At 47.3% G+C, this 20,697-nt stretch overlaps 1 protein-coding gene and 1 pseudogene across 2 annotated transcripts in view; both read left to right on the top strand.

The window, feature by feature from the left end:
* Window positions 1–7,742: 7,742 nt before the first annotated feature.
* Window positions 7,743–19,008, top strand: LOC149984420 (uncharacterized; annotated as a pseudogene).
* A 500-nt stretch (window positions 19,009–19,508) lies between these two features.
* LOC149984419 (DOMON domain-containing protein FRRS1L-like) overlaps window positions 19,509–20,697 on the top strand; it is a 5,837-nt gene continuing 4,648 nt past the window's right edge. The window contains exon 1 of one of the 2 annotated variants that reach the window (XM_090222652.1): window positions 19,509–20,146. In XM_090222652.1, the coding sequence (XP_090078778.1) occupies window positions 19,942–20,146 (205 nt within the window). In that variant the 5' untranslated portion in view covers window positions 19,509–19,941. The remainder of the gene's footprint in view (window positions 20,147–20,697) is intronic. The other variant, XM_090222656.1, reaches the window with a different exon arrangement.

Below are 20,697 nucleotides of genomic sequence, written 5' to 3'. Positions count from 1 at the left end.
CTCTGCTTGTTTTGTTGTCAAGTTCTTTCTTTTTCTCTTTTGTACCAGACTGTTGTGTATCAGGCAGGTGTCCAACACACGAACACACTCCAAATCCAACTGTCATCTACCCACTGCAAATGCAATGCCACCGAGAGAGGAGTGGAAAAGTAGAGATATGTGTTTGTGAATGTGTGTGTGTGTGTGTTCAGTCAATGTTTCAGTGAGCAGAGGAATTAGCAGGAGATGAGGAGGGCTGTTACCACGGTGATTTAGAGACCCTGCTAGGAGGGGAAGATAAAGCAGCCCTCTGGAACCACCAGTGAGAGAACACACACACACTGGAGCCACGGGGAGAGGAGTGTGGGAGAGGGTGGGCTGAGGTGGTGGGAGACTGAGTGTGGTGAACGGATCCCCCCCCCCCCCCCCCCCCAATCACCACCTGGGCTCTCAGCAGCTCATAAACACAGTGATTTAAACTAGGAGACTATCAGGCTTCTGGACACACAGGAGGACTGTTCTTCTGTCTCCCCATCTGTCTGTTTCTCTGTCTGTATGACTGTCAGTCAGTCCCCCTCATCCCTTCCCACCTCCTCCTCTGAGCCCTGTGGTGGGGTAGTGTAATTCTGTTATTGAGACACCATGTGTCCTGAGCTGCAGTGATAACCACCGACCGGGAGCCACCGGCACTCAGGCTTAATTCATTAATGAGACCGCGGGGTTGGTTTTAAATAGGCTCTAATTCCACACACACAGACACCAGGAGAGATTGGGAAGTTGGTGGAGAGATGTGTAGGTGTGTGTCTGTGTGTGTGTGTATGTGGGCTGGGTTTTTATCGATGTGAATGTGTGCTGGGGGGAGGGGGAGGTGAGATGTATCGGTGTGTGTGTGTTTATCTGTTTTGTTGGCAGTTTGGGAGCGTGTACCCTTATTATTACAACATTAAAGATGAACTCTGTTTTTTTAAACCAGCTCTCTGATTGGATGTTAATCATGCTTTCTGATTGGGTGTTAATCATGGGCTAAATGGAGATGAGGGAATAACAAACAAGTTAATCACTACAAGCCTTCACCTGGTCACAGACCGCTGGGCTAGAGCCCCGAGAGAACACACACACACATATACATCTCGCCATCACCTCCAACCCAGAGTGATGAGAAGTCATGAGGATTGCTCCAACTCAGAGAGGGATTGTGCACTTATCAAAAGTCAACTGAATTTGTCTATTGTCTAGGACAGTAGTTCCCAACCAGGGGTACTAGGACTTGGTCTATCCACAGGGGGTACTTGAAGACTCATGAGAACATAGGCTTACTGGTAAATTGCAAATGGGGGGCACTTCTGGGCTACTCCGGGCAGAGCTAAATTCAGTTAGTGGTACAGTAACGTAAAGACGTTAGGAACCACTGGTCTAGGATGTTGGTAGTTCTGGTAACTCTGTCCTCCAAACGTCCCTTGTTGGGATGAGTAATGTCCTCGTCAGTGTAAAGGGTTAATGCAGAGAAGAGAGAACGCTGTAGGCCTGTAGAGTGTCATTGATAGATTGTTTAAACAAAGCAAATCTACATTGATATTCATGGGACGTCTTTCAGCGCTGTTTTACATGGAACACGTTAGCAAATTATGGATTTCAGATTTTACTGCTTCTATAAAGTATTCAAATATATTAGCATATACTGTACCTCGTAACTGTTAACTCTGCAGAGCCTTCGGAGTGATACACGCATAAACACACATGTGCACCTGCATGCACACACACACAAACTTTGTGTAAAAGTGATTTAGTCCAGTGACATAAAATAACCATCTCTGGGAGGTTTTAATAAAGCTATCAACAATGTCTGATAGTGGCGGGTTATAGATAGCCTCAATAAAACTCTATGTTTATGGCTCTGCAAGGAGAGACATTATAGGACTAACTCTACCCAGTCTACAGTAGGCTGTAGGGGCTGCTGCTCAAAAGATGGCGTAGACAGAGAGACACAGATCTAATACTGTATTGTAGAATAGGAGTTATCTTTACTGTGAATAGAACTGGTCATATTTATCTAGTCTTGAATCTTGATGTGTCCTGGGTGTCACACAGGCTGTCTCCCAGAGTGGCAGGCAGAACAGAGGAGAGAGGTCACAGGCTGTCTCCCAGAGTGGCAGGCAGAACAGAGGAGAGAGGTCACAGGCTGTCTCCCAGAGTGGCAGGCAGAACAGAGGAGAGAGGTCACAGGCTGTCTCCCAGATTGGCAGGCAGAACAGAGGAGAGAGGTCACAGGCTGTCTCCCAGAGTGGCAGGCAGAACAGAGGAGAGAGGTCACAGGCTGTCTCCCAGAGTGGCAGGCAGAACAGGGGAGAGAGGTCACAGGCTGTCTCCCAGAGTGGCAGGCAGAACAGGGGATGGAGGGTAGGGATGGAGGGTAGGAGGGTAGGGATGGAGGGAGGAGGGTAGGAGGGTGGAGGGTAGGGATGGAAGGTAGGGATGGAGGGAGGAGGGTAGGGATGGAGGGTAGGAGGGTAGGGATGGAGGGTTGGGATGGAGGGAGGAGGGTAGGGATGGAGGGTAGGATGGTAGGGGTGGAGGGAGGAGGGTAGGGATGGAAGGAGGAGGGTAGGGTTGGAGGTAGGAGGTTAGGGATGGAAGGAGGAGGTTAGGGATGGAGGGTAGGAGGGTAGGGATGGAGGGTAGGAGGGTAGGGATGGAAAGTAGGGATGGAGGGAGGAGGGTAGGGATGGAGGGAGGAGGGTAGGGATGGAGGGTAGGAGGGTAGGGATGGAGGGTAGGGATGGAAAGTAGGGATGGAGGGAGGAGGGTAGGGATGGAAGGAGGAGGTTAGGGATGGAGGGTAGGAGGGTAGGGATGGAAAGTAGGGATGGAGGGAGGAGGGTAGGGATGGAGGGAGGAGGGTAGGGATGGAGGGTATGAGGGTAGGGATGGAGGGTAGGGATGGAAAGTAGGGATGGAGGGAGGAGGGTAGGGATGGAGGGTAGAAGGGTAGGGATGGAGGGAGTAGAGTATGGATTGAAGGTAGGGATGGAGGGAGCAGGGTAGGGATGGAGGGTAGAGATGGAGAGAGGAGGGTAGGAATAGAGGGTAGGGATGGAGGGAGGAGGGTAGGGATGGAGGGTAGGAATAGAGGGTAAGGATGGAGGGAGGAGGGTAGGGAGGGAGGGAGGAGGGTAGGGAGGGAGGGAGGGAGGAGGGTAGGGATGGAGGGAGGAGGGTAGGGATGGAGGGGGTAGGGATAGAGTGAGGGAGGAGGGTAGGGGTGGAGGGGGTAGGGATGAGGATGAGGAGGGTAGGGATGAGGAGTAGGAGTGTAGGGATGGAGGGGGTAGGGATGAGGAGGAGGAGGGTAAGGATGGAGGGGGTAGGGATGAGGAGGGGAAGGGATGGATGGGGTTAGGGATGGAGAGATGGAGGAGGGTAGGGAGGGAGGAGGGTAGGGAGGGAGGAGGGTAGGGATGGAGGGTAGGAGGGTAGGGATGGAGGGTAGGGATGCAGGGTAGGGATGGAGGGAGGAGGGTAGGGATGGAGGGTAGGAGGGTAGGGATGGAAGGTTGGGATGGAGGGTAGGAGGGTAGGGATGGAAGGTTGGGATGGAGGGAGGAGGGTAGGGATGGAGGGGGTAGGGATGAGGAGGAGGAGGGGGGTAGGGATGGAGGGGGGTAGGGATGGAGCGGGGTAGGGTAGGGATGAGGAGGAGGAGGGGGGTAGGGATGGAGGGGGGTAGGGATGGAGGGGGGTAGGGATGAGGAGGAGGATGGGGGTAGGGATGGAGGGGGGTAGGGATGAGGAGGAGGAGGAGGGGGGTAGGGATGGAGGGGGTAGGGATGAGGAGGAGGAGGGGGGTAGGGATGGAGGGGGGTAGGGATGGAGCGGGGTAGGGATGAGGAGGAGGAGAAGGGATGGATGGGGGTAGGGATGAGGAGGAGAAGGGGTGGATGGGGGTAGGGATGAGGAGGAGGAGGAGAAGGGATGGATGGGGTAGGGATGAGGAGGAGGAGGAGAAGGGATGGATGGGGGTAGGGATGAGGAGGAGAAGGGATGGATGGGGGTAGGGATGAGGAGGAGGAGGGGGGTAGGGATGGAGGGGGGTAGGGGTGGAGCGGGATAGGGATGGAGGGGGGTAGGGATGGAGCGGGATAGGGATGGAGGGGGGTAGGGATGGAGCGGGGTAGGGATGGAGGGGGGTAGGGATGGAGGGGGGTAGGGATGGAGGGGGGTAGGGATGGAGCGGGGTAGGGATGGAGGGGGGTAGGGATGGAGGGGGGTAGGGATGGAGCGGGGTAGGGATGGAGGGGGGTAGGGATGGAGGGGGGTAGGGATGGAGGGGGGTAGGGATGGAGGGGGGTAGGCATGGAGCGGGGTAGGGATGGAGCGGGGTAGGGATGGAGGGGGGTAGGGATGGAGGGGGTAGGGATGGAGGGGGGTAGGGATGGAGGGGGGTAGGGATGGAGGGGGGTAGGGATTGAGGGGGGTAGGCATGGAGCGGGGTAGGGATGGAGCGGGGTAGGGATGGAGGGGGGTAGGGATGGAGGGGGGTAGGGATGGAGGGGGGTAGGGATGGAGGGGGGTAGGGATGGAGCGGGGTAGGGATGGAGGGGGGTAGGGATGGAGGGGGTAGGGATGGAGGGGGGTAGGGATGGAGCAGGGTAGGGATGGAGCGGGGTAGGGATGGAGGGGGGTAGGGATGGAGCGGGGTAGGGATGGAGGGGGGTAGGGATGGAGGGGGTAGGGATGGAGGGGGGTAGGGATGGAGCAGGGTAGGGATGGAGCGGGGTAGGGATGGAGGGGGGTAGGGATGGAGCGGGGTAGGGATGGAGGGGGGTAGGGATGGAGGGGGGTAGGCATGGATGGGGGTAGGGATGGAGGGGGGTAGGGATGGATGGGGGTAGGGATGGAGGGGGGTAGGGATGGAGCGGGGTAGGGATGGAGCGGGGTAGGGATGGAGCGGGGTAGGGATGGATGGGGGTAGGGATGGAGGGGGGTAGGGATGAGGATGAGGAGGAGAAGGGATGGATGGGGGTAGGGATGAAGAGGACAAGAGAGGGAGGGTGGAGGGAGGGAGGAGAAGCGGTGGAGGAAGCTAACCTCAGTCTTCCTCTACCTCATGTGTCTGCATACACACCTACTAACCTCTCTGTGCTAAGCTCACACCCGATGCTTAGTTAAACACCCGGGGGGGGGGGTTATTTGTGGAGACTTGCCTTGGGCATGGGTACTGGGGTGGGGTAGGGAGGGATGTGGTGCATGCGGGCGTCAAGGGAGGGGGTTGAGGCTGATTGGGGGAGCAGTGGGCCCAGCCTGGTACAGAGGGACCATCAGCACGCCAACCGTGATGCCAGCGAGCCCTCGTCTCAGCTGGAGAGAACAACCTCACATGATTACACACACCGGGGTGAACGTCAATCACTGTGTTTGTGTGTAGCACAAAGACAATGCATGTCTTCTTGTCTATATGTTTGCGTGCGTGTGTGTGTGGATATGTGTGTGTTAGCTGCAGAAAGAGAATGCCAGTCTGTTAGTCTGGTTTGTCAATGTGTTGAAGTCTGTGTTAAAGTTTCTGTGTGTGTTTATGTGTGTGTGTGTGTTAACTGCAGAAAGACAATGCCGTTTTTTAGTCTGGTTTGTCAATGTGTTGAAGTATGTGTGTGTGTTAGCCATTAGACAATGCCCTCCTCCTCAACATGAGATAGAGTGTGTGTGTGTGTGTGTGTGTGTGTGTGTGTGTGTGTGCCCAGTGATGGCCTGTTAGATTGAGCTGTCAGTTGCCAGGCATCAGATGATGATTAATGTTCCACGCAAACAATACGAGGCTGGCAATGATCATAAATATGCTAATGGCCATTATCAATACACACACTACCCTGACGGGAGAGGGGGAGGGGGAGGGAGGTTACACTTTAATTCAGGTCACTGAGATAAATAGAGAAATGAATCCCCCCCCACCCCCCCTCAACACAAACACACACTGTTGAAGCTGATTGAGTGGAGAGGATGGTGTGTCGTGTGTTATTTTGGGGTGGGGCGCTCACTGAAATGAAGAGGAGATGATTGGTGTCACATTAAGGATGCGTGTTTGTTTAGTGTGTGCATGTGTGTTTGCTGTGCGTGTGCAGAGTGTGTTTGTGTGTGGGTATAGGAGATGATTGGGGCGGTGTAAGGGATGTTTCTGCCAAGGCTCTGATTAAGACTCTACAGGTTCATTCAGCTATGATCACTGCTACATGGCAGAGAGATGCGGAGAGAGGGAAGAATGGAGTGAGGGAAAAGGACCAGGAGGGAGGGACAGACAGAGACTAGAAAGGACAGAAAACAGAGAGAGGGAGAGAGAGATAATGATGTTGTGGGCCACAGGTTATTATGTCTCAGGCTGTTCTAGTCCAGTAAGACTAACCTGACGACTTCTTACAAAGACTATCACTGACTGGTCAGTCTTGTCTCTTTTCGGTCTCTCTCTGGTCTCTCTGATCTATCTCTGGTCTCTCTTTCCGGTCTCTCTGCGGTCTCTCTCTGGTCTCTCTCTGGTCTCTCTCTCTGGTCTCCCTCTGGTCTTTCTCTGGTCTCTCTCTGGTCTCCCTCTGGTCTCTCTCTCTGTTCTCCCTCTGGTCTCTCTCTGGTCTCTCTCTGGTCTCCCTCTGGTCTCTCTCTTGTCTCTCTCTGGTCTCTCTCTCTGATCTCTCTCTGGTCTTTCTCTGGTCTCTCTCTTGTCTCTCTCTGGTCTCTCTCTCTTGTCTTTCTCTGGTCTCTCTCTGGTCTCCCTCTGGTCTCTTTCTGGTCTATCTCTGGTCTCTCTGGTCTCTCTCTGATTTATCTCTGGTCTCTCTGGTCCCAGGTCACTCTTAGATACACAGAGTCATTAGGCCTATACTAATTTAGCACATTATTTCTCCACCCACCTGTCTCCTCCTTTTCAGCTCTTTTCCCTCCCCCTTCTCTCTCTGTCTACTGCAGAGGGCTGTGGGGGGAGACTGGAGGTACCCATGGGTCTCTCTGACCTTCATCGTCCTTTAACACTCATACATACGCACATAAACTGTTGATGGAGAGTGTAATGTGTGTGTAGGGTGAGGGGCGGGGGTTGCTGATTAGGGCTAATGAGCTCACAGGGGACTGGGATAGAGGAGGACCAGCCAATCGCTCACTAAGGGAGTCAGTGTTGGGGAATAGTGAACTATATGTAGTTCAACTAGTAATTTAACTACATTTTGCAGTAGCTTGGTGGAAGTTGAAATAAAATAAAATCTTGGTTGTGTTTCAGTTAATTACTTTTTGTCATGTAGTGGTATAGCTAACTACTGCAACTTTGCAAAAAGAAACAAAAATATGGGTGAAGTAGGCAATCATTTCCTTTATTTTTCGGTGTCATAACTGCCTAATTCTCACATGAAACAGTGTTTTTGTGTTTAATAGGTTAAATGACATATTCTGTTAACATATGACCCCAAAGTGTAATGTTCTTGCAATTTCTAGTCGATGACATTCCAGATGTACATATGATCATTTGTCACAAAGTAGTTTGGATGTAGTGAACTACTTTTTCAAAGTAACTTTAGTTCAGGAAACTATATTTTTCTTAAGGGTAGCTCTAATGTAGCTTCACTTCTTGCAGTGTGAAGTAATTGGTATCTAGGTAAACTCTACTTTCAGAGTAGCTTCACCAACACTGGGAGTCACACTCCTCTCATTTCTGGGGACGCCTCACGTCCCAAATGTGTCAATCACAGGAGGTTGGTGGCAACTTATTTGGGGAGCATGGGCTCGTGGTAATGACTGGAGCAGAATTAATGGAAAGGTATAAAACATATTGTTTCTATGTGTTTGATGCCATTCCATTCTCTCAGTTCGGGCCATTATTATGAGCCGTCCTCCCCTCAGCAGCCTCCACTGGTGTGAATGTGTATGAATGTGTCCCGGGCACAGGGAAAGACGGTATGGAGGAGGTCTGCTCTCGGTCCTGGGGGAGGAAGGGAGGGTCACAGCTAGAGGGTTCCTCTCACAACCCTTCATGGTCCTTCAGCGCCCCACAGCCATTAAGCTCTACGCTCCACTCTGGGGTTGGTCATTAACCCTGGTCTGAGGTCAGGGCCTGGTCAATAAGGCTTAAGGTCAGTGGTTAGCGGTTTAACCGCAGTGGGACAAGGTTGTTGTTTGGTTGAGATGTAGAGTGCTGGTGTGATGGTCTGGTTAGCCAAGTGGAGATAACTCATATTAGAAGCCAGACACTGATCTGGAAGCCTGTGTGTTTCTGTAAGTGCGTCTCTGTTCGTGTGTGTTTGTATGTGTCTGCAGGTGTGTGTGTGTCTGCAGGTGTGTGTGTGTCATTAGAATGCATAGCGTCTCTTTGTCCGGCAGGCAGAGCCTTAGCCCCGTGCTCCAGAGTGGAGTTATAGATTAGTGTCCGTGGCTGGAGCAGGCAGGGGGCCGGGGGAGCCGCCATAGCCCAGGCTGGGGCAACGTAGACTGGGCACGGCTCACAGCTCATCAGCCTGTCTCTGGAGGGTGGAGAGCTTCACGCGGAGCAGAGCTGTGATTAACCACACTAATGACAGACCAGCTCCCAGCTCCCACTGCTGCCCAACACCATAATCACTGCTTCAGGGTGTGCATGTGTGTGTGTGTGTGTGTGTGTGTGTGTGTGTGTGTGTGTGTGTGTGTGTGTGTGTGTGTGTGTGTGTGTGTGTGTGTGTGTGTGTGTGTGTGTGTGTGTGTGTGTGTGTGTGCGTTGTATGTGCGTGCGTGTGTGTGTGAAGTGGCTTGGCCATCATTCACAGATTGAGTCACTCTCACTAACTCTGCCTCTCTCTCTCCTTCTTTCTCTCTTTCTCTCTCCCCCCTCTCCTGCCCTCTCTCTCTCTCTCTCTCTCTCTCTCTCTCTCTCTCTCTCTCCCCCTCTCCTTCTGTCTCTCTCTCCTTCTTTCTCTCTCCCCCCTCTCTCTCTCCCTCTATCTCTGCACTCTCTCTCTCTCTCTCTCTCTCTCTCCCTCCCCCTCTCCTTCTTTCTCTCTCTCCCATTCCTAGTCCTCTCTCTTTCTCTGAAGGAGATTAGATCTGATCCAGGCCTTTAGAGCTCCTTCCTACTTAAGAAGCCAGAAGCCTGTGAGTGTGTGTGTGTGTGTGTGTGTGTGTGTGTGTGTGTGTGTGTGTGTGTGTGTGTGTGCGTGTGTGTGTGTGTGTGTGTGTGTGTGTGTGTGTGTGTGTGTGTGTGTGTGTGTGTGTGTGTGTGTGTGTGTGTGTCAGTGCTCTGGGACATTGAATTAATGGTTGAGGGACGGCAGGTAGCCTTGTGATTAGAGTGTTGGGCCAGTAACCGAAAGGTTGCTAGATCGAATCCCTGAGCTGACAAGGTACAAATCTGTCGTTCTGCCCCTGAACAGGCAGTTAACCCCCTGTTAGTAGGCCGTCATTGTACATAAGAATTTGTTCTTAACTGACTTGCCTAGTTAAATAAAGGTTCAATTAAAAATTAAAAACGTGATGGATGTCCTCTGTCCCTCTGCTGATAAGCCAATCCCCTCAGCCAACCTGTCATCAAAGCTGGAGCACTACCCTCTCAGCCACATCCACACACAGCAAGACCAATCCTAGATGGTTCTATCTAGACCAATCCTAGGTGGTTCTATCTAGACCAATCCTAGATGGTTCTATCTAGACCAATCCTAGAGGGTTCTATCTAGACCAATCCTAGATGGTTCTGTCTAGACCAATCCTAGATGGTTCTGTCTAGACTAATCCTAGATGGTTCTATCTAGACCAATCCTAGATGGTTCTATCTAGACCAATCCTAGATGGTTCTATCTAGACCAATCCTAGATTGTTCTGTCTAGACCAATCCTAGATTGGTCCACCCACACAGACAGCATCGTGAAAAAGGTGCAGCAGCGCCTCTTTAACCTCAGGAGGCTGAAGAAATTTGGCTTGTCACCAAAACTTTAAACAATGCTACCTAATATAATGTTTACATACCCTACATTATTCATCTCATATGTATACGTATATACTGTACTCTATATCATCTACTGCATCTTTATGTAATACATGTATCACTAGCCACTTTAACTATGCCACTTTGTTTACATACTCATCTCATATGTATATACTGTACTCAATACCATCTACTGTATCTTGCCTATGCCGCTCTGTACCATCACTCATTCATATATCTTTATGTACATATTCTTTATCCCCTTACACTTGTGTCTATAAGGTAGTAGTTTTGGAATTGTTAGCTAGATTACTTGTTGGTTATTACTGCATTGTCGGAACTACAAGCACAAGCATTTCGCTACACTCGCATTAACATCTGCTAACCATGTGTATGTGACAAATAAAATTTGATTTTGATTTAGATGGTTCTAGACCAATCCTAGATGGTTCTATCTAGACCAATCCTAGATGGTTCTACCTTAACTCTACCATTAATTCGATACAACAGTACCTTATCTCTACCATTAATTCAATACAACAGTACCTTATCTCTACCATTAATTCAATACAACAGTACCTTATCTCTACCATTAATTCAATACAACAGTACCTTATCTCTACCATTAATTCAATACAACAGTACCTTATCTCTACCATTAATTCGATACAACAGTACCTTATCTCTACCATTAATTCAATACAACAGTACCTTATCTCTACCATTAATTCGATACAACAGTACCTTATCTCTACCATTAATTCAATACAACAGTACCTTATCTCTACCATTAATTCAATACAACAGTACCTTATCTCTGCAATTAATTCAATACAACAGTACCTTATCTCTACCATTAATTCAATACAACAGTACCTTATCTCTACCATTAATTCAATACAACAGTACCTTATCTCTACCATTAATTCAATACAACAGTACCTTATCTCTACCATTAATTCAATACAACAGTACCTTATCTCTACCATTAATTCAATACAACAGTACCTTATCTCTACCATTAATTCAATACAACAGTACCTTATCTCTACCATTAATTCAATATAACAGTACCTTATCTCTACCATTAATTCAATACAACAGTACCTTATCTCTACCATTAATTCAATACAACAGTACCTTATCTCTACCATTAATTCAATACAACAGTACCTTATCTCTACCATTAATTCAATACAACAGTACCTTATCTCTACCATTAATTCAATACAACAGTACCTTATCTCTACCATTAATTCAATATAACAGTACCTTATCTCTACCATTAATTCAATACAACAGTACCTTATCTCTACCATTAATTCAATACAACAGTACCTTATCTCTACCATTAATTCAATACAACAGTACCTTATCTCTACCATTAATTCAATACAACCATATGGTTTTAGATTCTGCTCCACCTCACTCTGTGATATCAAATCTAACCGTTTGTTTTGTTGTGCGTCAGCGTTCAGTTCTCTGTACTTGGTAATGGGTCCCCAGGGAAGCACAGATCATTTGAGGTCAGGTGGATCTGTGGGTGCAGAGTGACCACATTGCGGCCACATCACATCAATGCTGGAGAGATAGAGAGACTACAGCTGCCAACAGCAACAGCCTATTGATCCCTAACTAAAGGAATGTGTGTGTGTGTGTGTGTGTGTGTGTGTGTGTGTGTGTGTGTGTGTGTGTGTGTGTGTGTGTGTGTGTGTGTGTGTGTGTGTGTGTGTGTGTGTGTGTGTGTGCACCTGTGTAATGGCCCAGCCAGCTGTACTTACCCTCCTCTCTTGAGTGGAGTGATTCCTGACGGCTGCTAAATGACGTCTCGCGGCTGAAGACCCTACAGTTAGAGCACTGACCACAGAACATCACAGCGCTTTGTGTGTGTGAAGCAAGGAAGACCAGAAGGTAAGAGGGTAGGAGAGGACGAGAGAGAGAGGGGGGGGGGGGGAGATAGATGGAGAGAGAGAGAGGGTAGGAGAGGACGAGAGAGAGAGAGGGGGGATAGATGGAGAGAGAGAGAGGGTAGGAGAGGACGAGAGAGAGAGAGGGGGGGAGATAGATGGAGAGAGAGAGAGGGTAGGAGAGGACGAGAGAGAGAGAGAGAGAGAGGGGGGGGTGAGATAGATGGAGAGAGAGAGAGGGTGAGAGAGATGGAGAGAGAGTGAGAGAGATGGAGACCAGATGTGAGTAGTCTGTCTGTGTTCAATAGGCCAGTATTCTCTGGAGACCAGTATTGATTGACAGCTCTGACTAAGCCATCCACATCACTGCTGATCCCTCTCAACATCCACATCTTACCGTGTGTGTGGGGAGATAGACCTGTACACACACAGACACAGGTATACTGACACAGATGCAGACACACAGTGCACACACAGACATACACACATAGATGCAGACACACACACACACACACACACACAGTGGCAGTGTTTCTGAATTGGGCTGGCGGCTGTTGTTCTCTTGTCACTCACTCGTCTCTCAGACCCAGGAGACACACCGCTGACATTTAGCAGATTCTCTCCCTCCATCCATCCTCTCTCTCTCCCTGTGTGTGTGAGTGTCTAGGGTGTCTATGTGGTAATGAACGGGCCTTTGACTTTACTAAGATAAGTCAGGAGTCCCTCATTACCCACCATGCACTGCTCCCCCATGTAGAGTGGTAATTGAGAGGGAGAAAGGGAGAGAGAGAGATTGAGAGGGGGAAGGAAGAGAAACAGAGCGAGAGGAGAGACAGAGAGAGACAGAGAGAGAAGAGACAGAAGAAAGAGAGAGAGGGAGAGAGAGAAGAGAGAAGAGAGAGAGAGACACAGAGAGAGAGAGAGAGAGAGAGAGAGAGAGAGAGAGAGAGAGAGAGAAGAGAGAGAAAGAGGGAGAGGGTGAGAAGAGAGAGAGAGAGAGATAATAATAGTTGGATAAACAGAGGATAATTGGGAGGATCGGGAGTGAGCGGAGCGATTGATCAGGGTCATTACAGAGCTCAGACAGAGAGAAGAGGGGTGAAAGGTCATCAGTGCAGCAAGGACACACACACACACACACTCACTAACACAAGCATACACACACGCACACACACACGCACACACGCACATGCACAAACGCACACACACACACACACACACACACACACACACACACACACACACACACACACACACACACACACACACACACACTGGATTTAGCAGCTGCAGAGACAGAGACAATTTGAACCTGTTCACGTGTTGCACTAGCAACACCTTCAGGTGGGTTATGATTTTACCCCAGTCTTCCCCAGTCTCAGTCAGTCACTAGCAACACCTTCAGGTGGGTTATGATTTTACCCCAGTCTTCCCCAGTCTCAGTCAGTCACTAGCAACACCTTCAGGTGGGTTATGATTTTACCCCAGTCTTCCCCAGTCTCAGTCAGTCACTAGCAACACCTTCAGGTGGGTTATGATTTTACCCCAGTCTTCCCCAGTCTCAGTCAGTCACTAGCAACACCTACAGGTGGGTTATGATTTTACCCCAGTCTTCCCCAGTCTCAGTCAGTCACTAGCAACACCTTCAGGTGGGTTATGATTTTACCCCAGTCTTCCCCAGTCTCAGTCAGTCACTAGCAACACCTACAGGTGGGTTATGATTTTACCCCAGTCTTCCCCAGTCTCAGTCGAGTCCCTCTCCGTCTGCCCAGCCAGAAATGTATGAAATTAAACAAAGTCTGTTATCATAAAGGTTGGTTTTCATATCTAATTCTTCTGTTGGTTATTTCATTAACATAACAGTGTTGTACTTTAGCACACAATCATTGTGATTACTATGGCTAAACCAATTGCACAGTACCGACTGTGCCAGACATTAGAACAGTGGACCTATACTGCCATCTAGAGGCAGGGATAAGCACAACCAGTGAAGAAAGTGAGAATGTTGTGTGTGTGCCACTGTGCGGACAGCTGTTCAGGTAAAGACTCGTTCACACACAGACTGGTGTTGGTAAAGGAATCATGACAATTGAACATACTGTATGTCTCTGACGGGAATGTAAAATTTAAAAAACACTAACACCACCTCATTGAATCTGTAAACATGGGCACCCATATAGATATTATCCTGCCAAACTTGCCCTCCAAATACACCTCTGTTGTTTTCAATCAGGATCTCAGCGATCACTGACTCATTGCCTGCATCCGCTATGGGTCCACGGTCAAACGACCACCCCTCATCACTGTCAAAAGCTCCCTAAAACACTTCTGTGAGCAGGCCTTTCTAATCGACCTGGCCCGGGTATCCTGGAAGGATATTGACCTCATCCCGTCAGTAGAGGATGCCTGGTCGTTCTTTAAAAGTAATTTCCTCACCATCTTAAATATGCATGCCCCTTTCAAAAAATGCAGAACTAAGAACAGATATAGCCTTTGGTTCACTCCAGACCCTTGACCAGCACAAAACCATCCTGTGGCGGACTGCACTAGCATCGAATAGTCCCCGCGATACGCAACTGTTCAGGGAAGTCAGAAACCAATACACGCAGGCAGTCAGGAAAGCGAAGACTAGCTTTTTCAAACAGAAATTTGCACCCTGTAACTCCAAAACTTTTTGGGATGCTGTAAAGTCCATGGAGAATAAGAGCACCTCCTCCCAGCTGCCCACTGCATTGAGGCTAAGTAACACGGTCACCACCGATAAATCCACGATAATCGAGAAGTTCAATAAGCGTTTCTCTACGGCTGGCCATGCTTTCCACCTGGCTACCCCAACCCCGGCCAACAGCTCCACACACCCCACAGCTACTTGCCCAAGCCTCCCCAGCTTCTCCTTCACCCAAATCCAGATAGCAGATGTTCTGAAAGAGCTGCAAAATCTTGACCCGTACAAATCAGCTGGTCTAGACAATCTGGACCATCTCTTTCTAAAATTATCCGCCGCCATTGTTGCTACCCCTATTACCAGTCTGTTCAACCTCTCTTTCATATCGTCCGAGATCCCTAAAGATTGGAAAGCTGCCAAGGCCAAGGCTTTCGACTCTGTCAATCACCGTATTCTTATCGGCAGACTCAACAGCCTTGGTTTCTCTAATGACTGCCTCGCCTGGTTCACCAACTACTTCTCAGACAGAGTTCAGTGTGTCAAATCGGAGGGCCTATTGTCCGTACCTCTGGCAGTCTCTATGGGGGTACCACAGGGTTCAATTCTCAGGCCGACTGTTTTCTCTGTATATATCAACGATGTCGCTCTTGCTGCGGGTGATTCCCTGATCCACCTCTACGCAGACGACACCATTCTGTATACATCTGGCCCTTCTTTGGACACTGTGTTAACTAACCTCCAAACGAGCTTCAATGCCATAAAACACTCCTTCCGTGGCCTCCAAAACCAAATGCATGCTTTTCAACTGTTTGCTGCCCGCACCCACCCGCCCGACTAGCATCACTACTCTGGACGGCTCTGACTTAGAATATGTGGACAACTACAAATACCTGTGTGTCTGGTTAGACTGTAAACTCTCCTTCCAGACTCATATTAAACATCTCCAATCCAAAATTAAATCTAGAATCGGCTTCCTATTTCGCAACAAAGCCTCCTTCACTCACGTCGCCAAACATACCCTCGTAAAATTGACTATCCTACCAATCCTCGACTTTGGCGATGTCATTTACAAAATAGCTTCCAACACTCTACTCAGCAAACTGTATGCAGTCTATCACAGTGCCATCTGTTTTGTCACCAAAGCCCCTTATACCAACCACCATTGCGACCTATACGCTCTAGTCGACAGGCCCTCGCTACATATTCGTCGCCAGACCCACTGGCTCCAGGTCATCTATAAGTCTATGCTAGGTAAAGCTCCGCCTTATCTCAGCTCACTGGTCATGACAACAACACAAGTAACACGCGCTCCAGCAGGTATATCTCACTGGTCATCCCCAATGCCAACACCTCTTTTGGCCGCCTTTCCTTCCAGTTCTCTGCTGCCAATGACTGGAACGAATTGCAAACATCACTGAAGCTGGAGATTTATATTTCCCTCACTAACTTTTAACATCAGCTATCTGAGCAGCTAACTGATCGCTGCAGCTGTACATAGTCCATCTGTAAATAGCCCACCCAATCTACCTACCTCCTCCCCATATTGTTTTTATTTACTTTTCTGCTCTTTTACACACCAGTATCTCTACTTGCACATCATCATCTGCTCATCTATCACTCCAGTGTTAATTTGCTAAAATGTAATTACTTCGCCACTGTGGCCTGTTTATGGCCTTACCTCCTCACGCCATTTACACACACTGTATATAGACTTTTTTCTCCATTTTTTTGTTCTATTGTGTTATTGACTGTGCGCTTGTTTATTCCATGGGTAACTCTGTGTTGTTGTTTGTGTCGCACTGCTTTGCTTTATCTTGGCCAGGTCGCAGTTGTAAATGAGAACTTGTTCTCAGATAGCCTTCTTGGTTAAATAAAGGTGAAATAAAAAATATTTTGAAAAAAAATAATTGAAAATAATTGAAATGCGACTCTGTATGAGATGATGGGAGAACTGAACCTGTCACTGGGTGGAAGAGCTCTCTTTATCCCTACATGTTATATACACGTTCTATATTAGGACGGGCTCTTAGTAGAGTGCTTGGTGTGGTTCCAGTAACATCAGTGGACATAGAACATGTACAAACTGTGGAGATGAAGAGAGATTTTCAACCCAATAACAGGTTCAGTTCTCCCACCGCCTCATACAGAGTCACATTTCAATGAGGTCAGCTCACCCACTGTTTCACTTTATCTGTCCTTGGTGTTGGTTTTTTTCTTCATTTGTTTCCGTCAGAGTCATATGTTCAATTGTCATTATTCCTTTACCAAGACCAGTGTGTATAGAGAAGGGGACTGAGTCCAGTAGACTACATTAGTTCTGAAGAGGTATTGTTTCAGAATGAGGGATGCTGGATGCTGGTGCTCTGCTGGTGTTGTTGTTCTGTCTGTCTGGGACATGGGCTCAGAGCCTGAGTGGAGGGGTTAGGGAGAATGACATCACTCTACAGGGTCACAGTGAACAGGGGGAGAGCAGGGTGAGGTTCAATTCAAGAATCAAAACGTAGAAGCTACAGAGACGAGCCACAAACAGACGAGCGACCAGATCACCACCACCCCTGACATCTGGGCTTAGCTGAGATCACTGAGAGACATGGTGGTGGAACAGAGAGTGGAGCTGAGGAACATGGTGGCCAGACTGAGGGACAGTGAGGACCTGGTGGGTCATTCTCACTAAACAATAAAAAAAAATAAAAAAAATGACATGTCAATAGTAATTTGTTCACTAAATTTCCTCTGGAATCGCTGAGATTAGGATCTGTATTTATCCATTTCATAATTATTTTTTTTGTTGATCAGATCAGATTATGCATTTTAACAACATTTTCACAAAATTCACATTACATAACAGTTGTCGAAGTCCAAAAAGGTCATAAACAAATCAATATTTCTAATATTTTTTAATATTGCCCCCCAATGAAAATATGTGAGTTAAAAATAACACTGAAAATAAACATATTTCAAATTAAATTATACAACTATTATAAAGTGTAATCAGACTTTTTCCCAATTTGTGCTCTTTAGCCATTTTCGGGAATGAGAAGTGGGATAAAGGGGGGTGTAATGAGAATAAACATTTTGTTAATGAGAATTTTGGGAGAAAATGTAAAAAATTCAGGAGATTTTTTAAAATTTCTTTAAAGTAAGACACTTTCCCAAAAACTAGACATCTTAGTCCTCAGAATGATACTTGATTTTTTCACAATCATCATGGTTTTGCTACAGACATTTTAAAACGGGTTTCATGAGAATCACCCTGGTAGATGAGCTAAGACTTGAAAATGCAGGTACTGGACTGCTACAGTACGTATGAATACTGAAGTTCATTTGGATAAGGTCTGTTGAGTGGAGAATCAACGGCTGTCAGTGACGGGGGCCAGAGTGACAGCCAGTGAGAGCCAGGAAGAGGAGCTGAAGACAGAGAATGCAGGTAAAGTCATTTGAATTTGGTCAACAATTTCACTATATGAATACGTCAGTTGTTGACCAAGTCCAGAGAAAAAACATATGTTGAATTAAATGGCTTTTAAAATGATTTGGCTATAGATCATTTAGTTAAGTTAATGTTGATGTTATTTGTACATGGTCATGTTAAATTAAATGGCTTTTAAAATGATTTGGCTATAGATAATTTAGTTAAGTTAATGTTGATGTTATTTGTACATGGTCATGTTAAATTAAAATGATCATGATGATGATTATTTAATCTGATGTTCCTTTTGTGTTATTTTAGGCCAGACTGACTGCCAGTGAGAGAGAGAGATGAACTGAAGAGAGAGAACACAGGTAATACACTTTACAAAAACACCACGTTTCACACTGAAAATCTATCTTTTATTTTGGCTTTAGCATATTGTAGTTAATGCTTTTCAGTAATCAGTGAGTTTACTCAGTTGTGTTCACAGCCAGACCAAAGGTGGCCTTCTCTGCTGTTTTGACTGAGGACCCAGGATTTGTAGGACACTTCGATACTGAGATCACCCTGGTTTCATCAGAGTCATGACCAACATTGGTGGAGTGTACAACCAACTACAGGTACTGATGACCATACATACTAAGGCTGCGTTTAGACAGGCAGTACAATTCTGATCTTTTTTCCAGTAATTGGTATTTTAACCCATCACATCAGATCTTTTGCAGAGCTGATCTGATTGGTCAAAAAAACAATTAGTGAAAAATTGTTGATTGATGCGTTTATATTTTTGTGCCGTGTAGAACCATGTTTATGAGAGAAAGACATCTCCCTGCGTCTGTTCCGTACTGGTGTCTTCACAGCACCAGTGAGAGGAGTCTACTCAGATTCACCCCTTTTGATTACCACATATCGCAAACCCTGGGTGTGTGCCTATACAAGAATAGCCAGAGTTATATGGATACAGGAACATAATAATGATGAGGATAATACATACATATCTAATGCAATGTCTCTAGAGCTGGAGGAGGGAGATGTGGTCTACATGAGTCTCCCCTCAGGCAGCGGGCTCTTTGATAATACTGATAACCCTAACACTTTCCAGGTCTTCCTGCTCTTCCCTTTGTGAGGGGAGCACCATGCATTCTGTAATGAATTCAGATGTCTGATGTGAGCTGCTCTGGGTTCCAATGTTCCTCTAACCAATAAATAAACAAGCATTAAAGACAAACAATTACAATTATTATCTTTGTATTGTTGACAAGAGAAGAAGAACCGGAGAGATTTGAGAATCACAATCCTTGTAAAGCCAGTTGTAACCACTGGTGAATTGTGTGTCCTGCTTTTTTCAGCAGTTTGGCCTTAGTCCTTGGGAGTTATCAATGCTGTCAACAATAACATGCAATGTAGATTCTAGAATATTTTCACATCACACAAAGGAATAAGAAACCAACCTATCATAGCAGACATTTCTGCATAATAAATGTATAAATCCCTACATTACCTCATAGTGTTATTCAATTGGCATCTGTGTTTACATAAACAGTGCTGAATGGGAATTTAAACTGTATATTGATAATGCAAAGTGTACATCGAGGTTTCCTATTGGACGCTGCAGCGATTGGCTCTATCGATGGAGAGGATCGAGAGGAGAGGAGACGGGCGAAACCAACAACAGACACATTCATCCCTAAACTGGGATATCATTACATTATTTTAAGATGAAATCCAATCACTTGGATTATCATGGACGTCTCCGTTTCCCACAAGATTTAAGTGAATTGGCAAAACAGATCGGTTCAGTTACAAATCCCGCTAATTCCAGATTGGTTTAACCGAGGCTCATTCGTTTGACATGACTGGATCCCGCTCCTCTCGCGCCCATTCACACTACGGGAAATAGCCTACGACACACTAAACAACCGCGTTGAAAATATTCTGTAGTGATGCGATTGAGGTCCAGTGATTAGGCTCCGTAAAGAAATGCTCAAATACAACCAACAATGAGGATTCCGTCTCAGTTCTGTCTCCTTTAGACCGTTTTTATACTCCCTTTTTGGCCATGATTTTCCTGCGCAGCCTGCTACAGCTGACGGTGCTCCTGGTCCAGGGCAGTTGGCGGGGGGTAGCGCCGAGTCCCACGGATGAAGGCGCACTGCGGGCGAGCCACGGAGACCACGGAGAGCCGGGCCACAAGGAGCCCCATAAGGACTCATACAGTACGTTCGCCTCGGAGTTCCTGGAGTCTAGACATCTATCGGATGAGGGTGAGAAAGGGATACAGGATAGGCCATTTCTGAACGAGGCATTTAGCTTACTGTGGCCTTCATGGTCATCAAGGCTGTGTTTGTTTATGTGTAGGCCTTCTCTTGATGGAAATCAGAGGGCGCATCTACATATCTGTGGTTGATACGTAATTCGTGGTTAATTGGCTATTTATGTGATGATGCGCAGGTTGACAGACCGAGCGTACAGTGTCTTACTTCCACTCGAGTCCACTCATGCATAGATCAGGACCCTGGCCAGCTACCCGCAGCTCCTCGCTCTGGCTCTCACTGGCCGGTCTGGAGATGGGCGAGCATTGGACAGTTCTTCACCACATTAAATGTTGTATATTATTAGAATTTATTTAGTATTTATTTTACTTTTAAAATAACATATTTCAAACTATCCCAATTTTGTTATGAAACGTGAAGAAGCAGTTGTGCTTCTCTGAATGCACATTAGGCTGAAACCCACCAAATTACGAATATGGTAGAACTTCTAGGAGATGATTTTTGGGGAGGCAGGCCTAATGATTTTGTATGTGGTGTGTGTT

This window comes from Oncorhynchus mykiss, chromosome 3 (assembly GCF_057628025.1).
Source record: "Oncorhynchus mykiss isolate SJ-2025 chromosome 3, ASM5762802v1, whole genome shotgun sequence".
Taxonomy (NCBI): Eukaryota; Metazoa; Chordata; class Actinopteri; order Salmoniformes; family Salmonidae; genus Oncorhynchus; species Oncorhynchus mykiss.
This window is presented reverse-complemented; position numbering and strand designations above follow the sequence as displayed.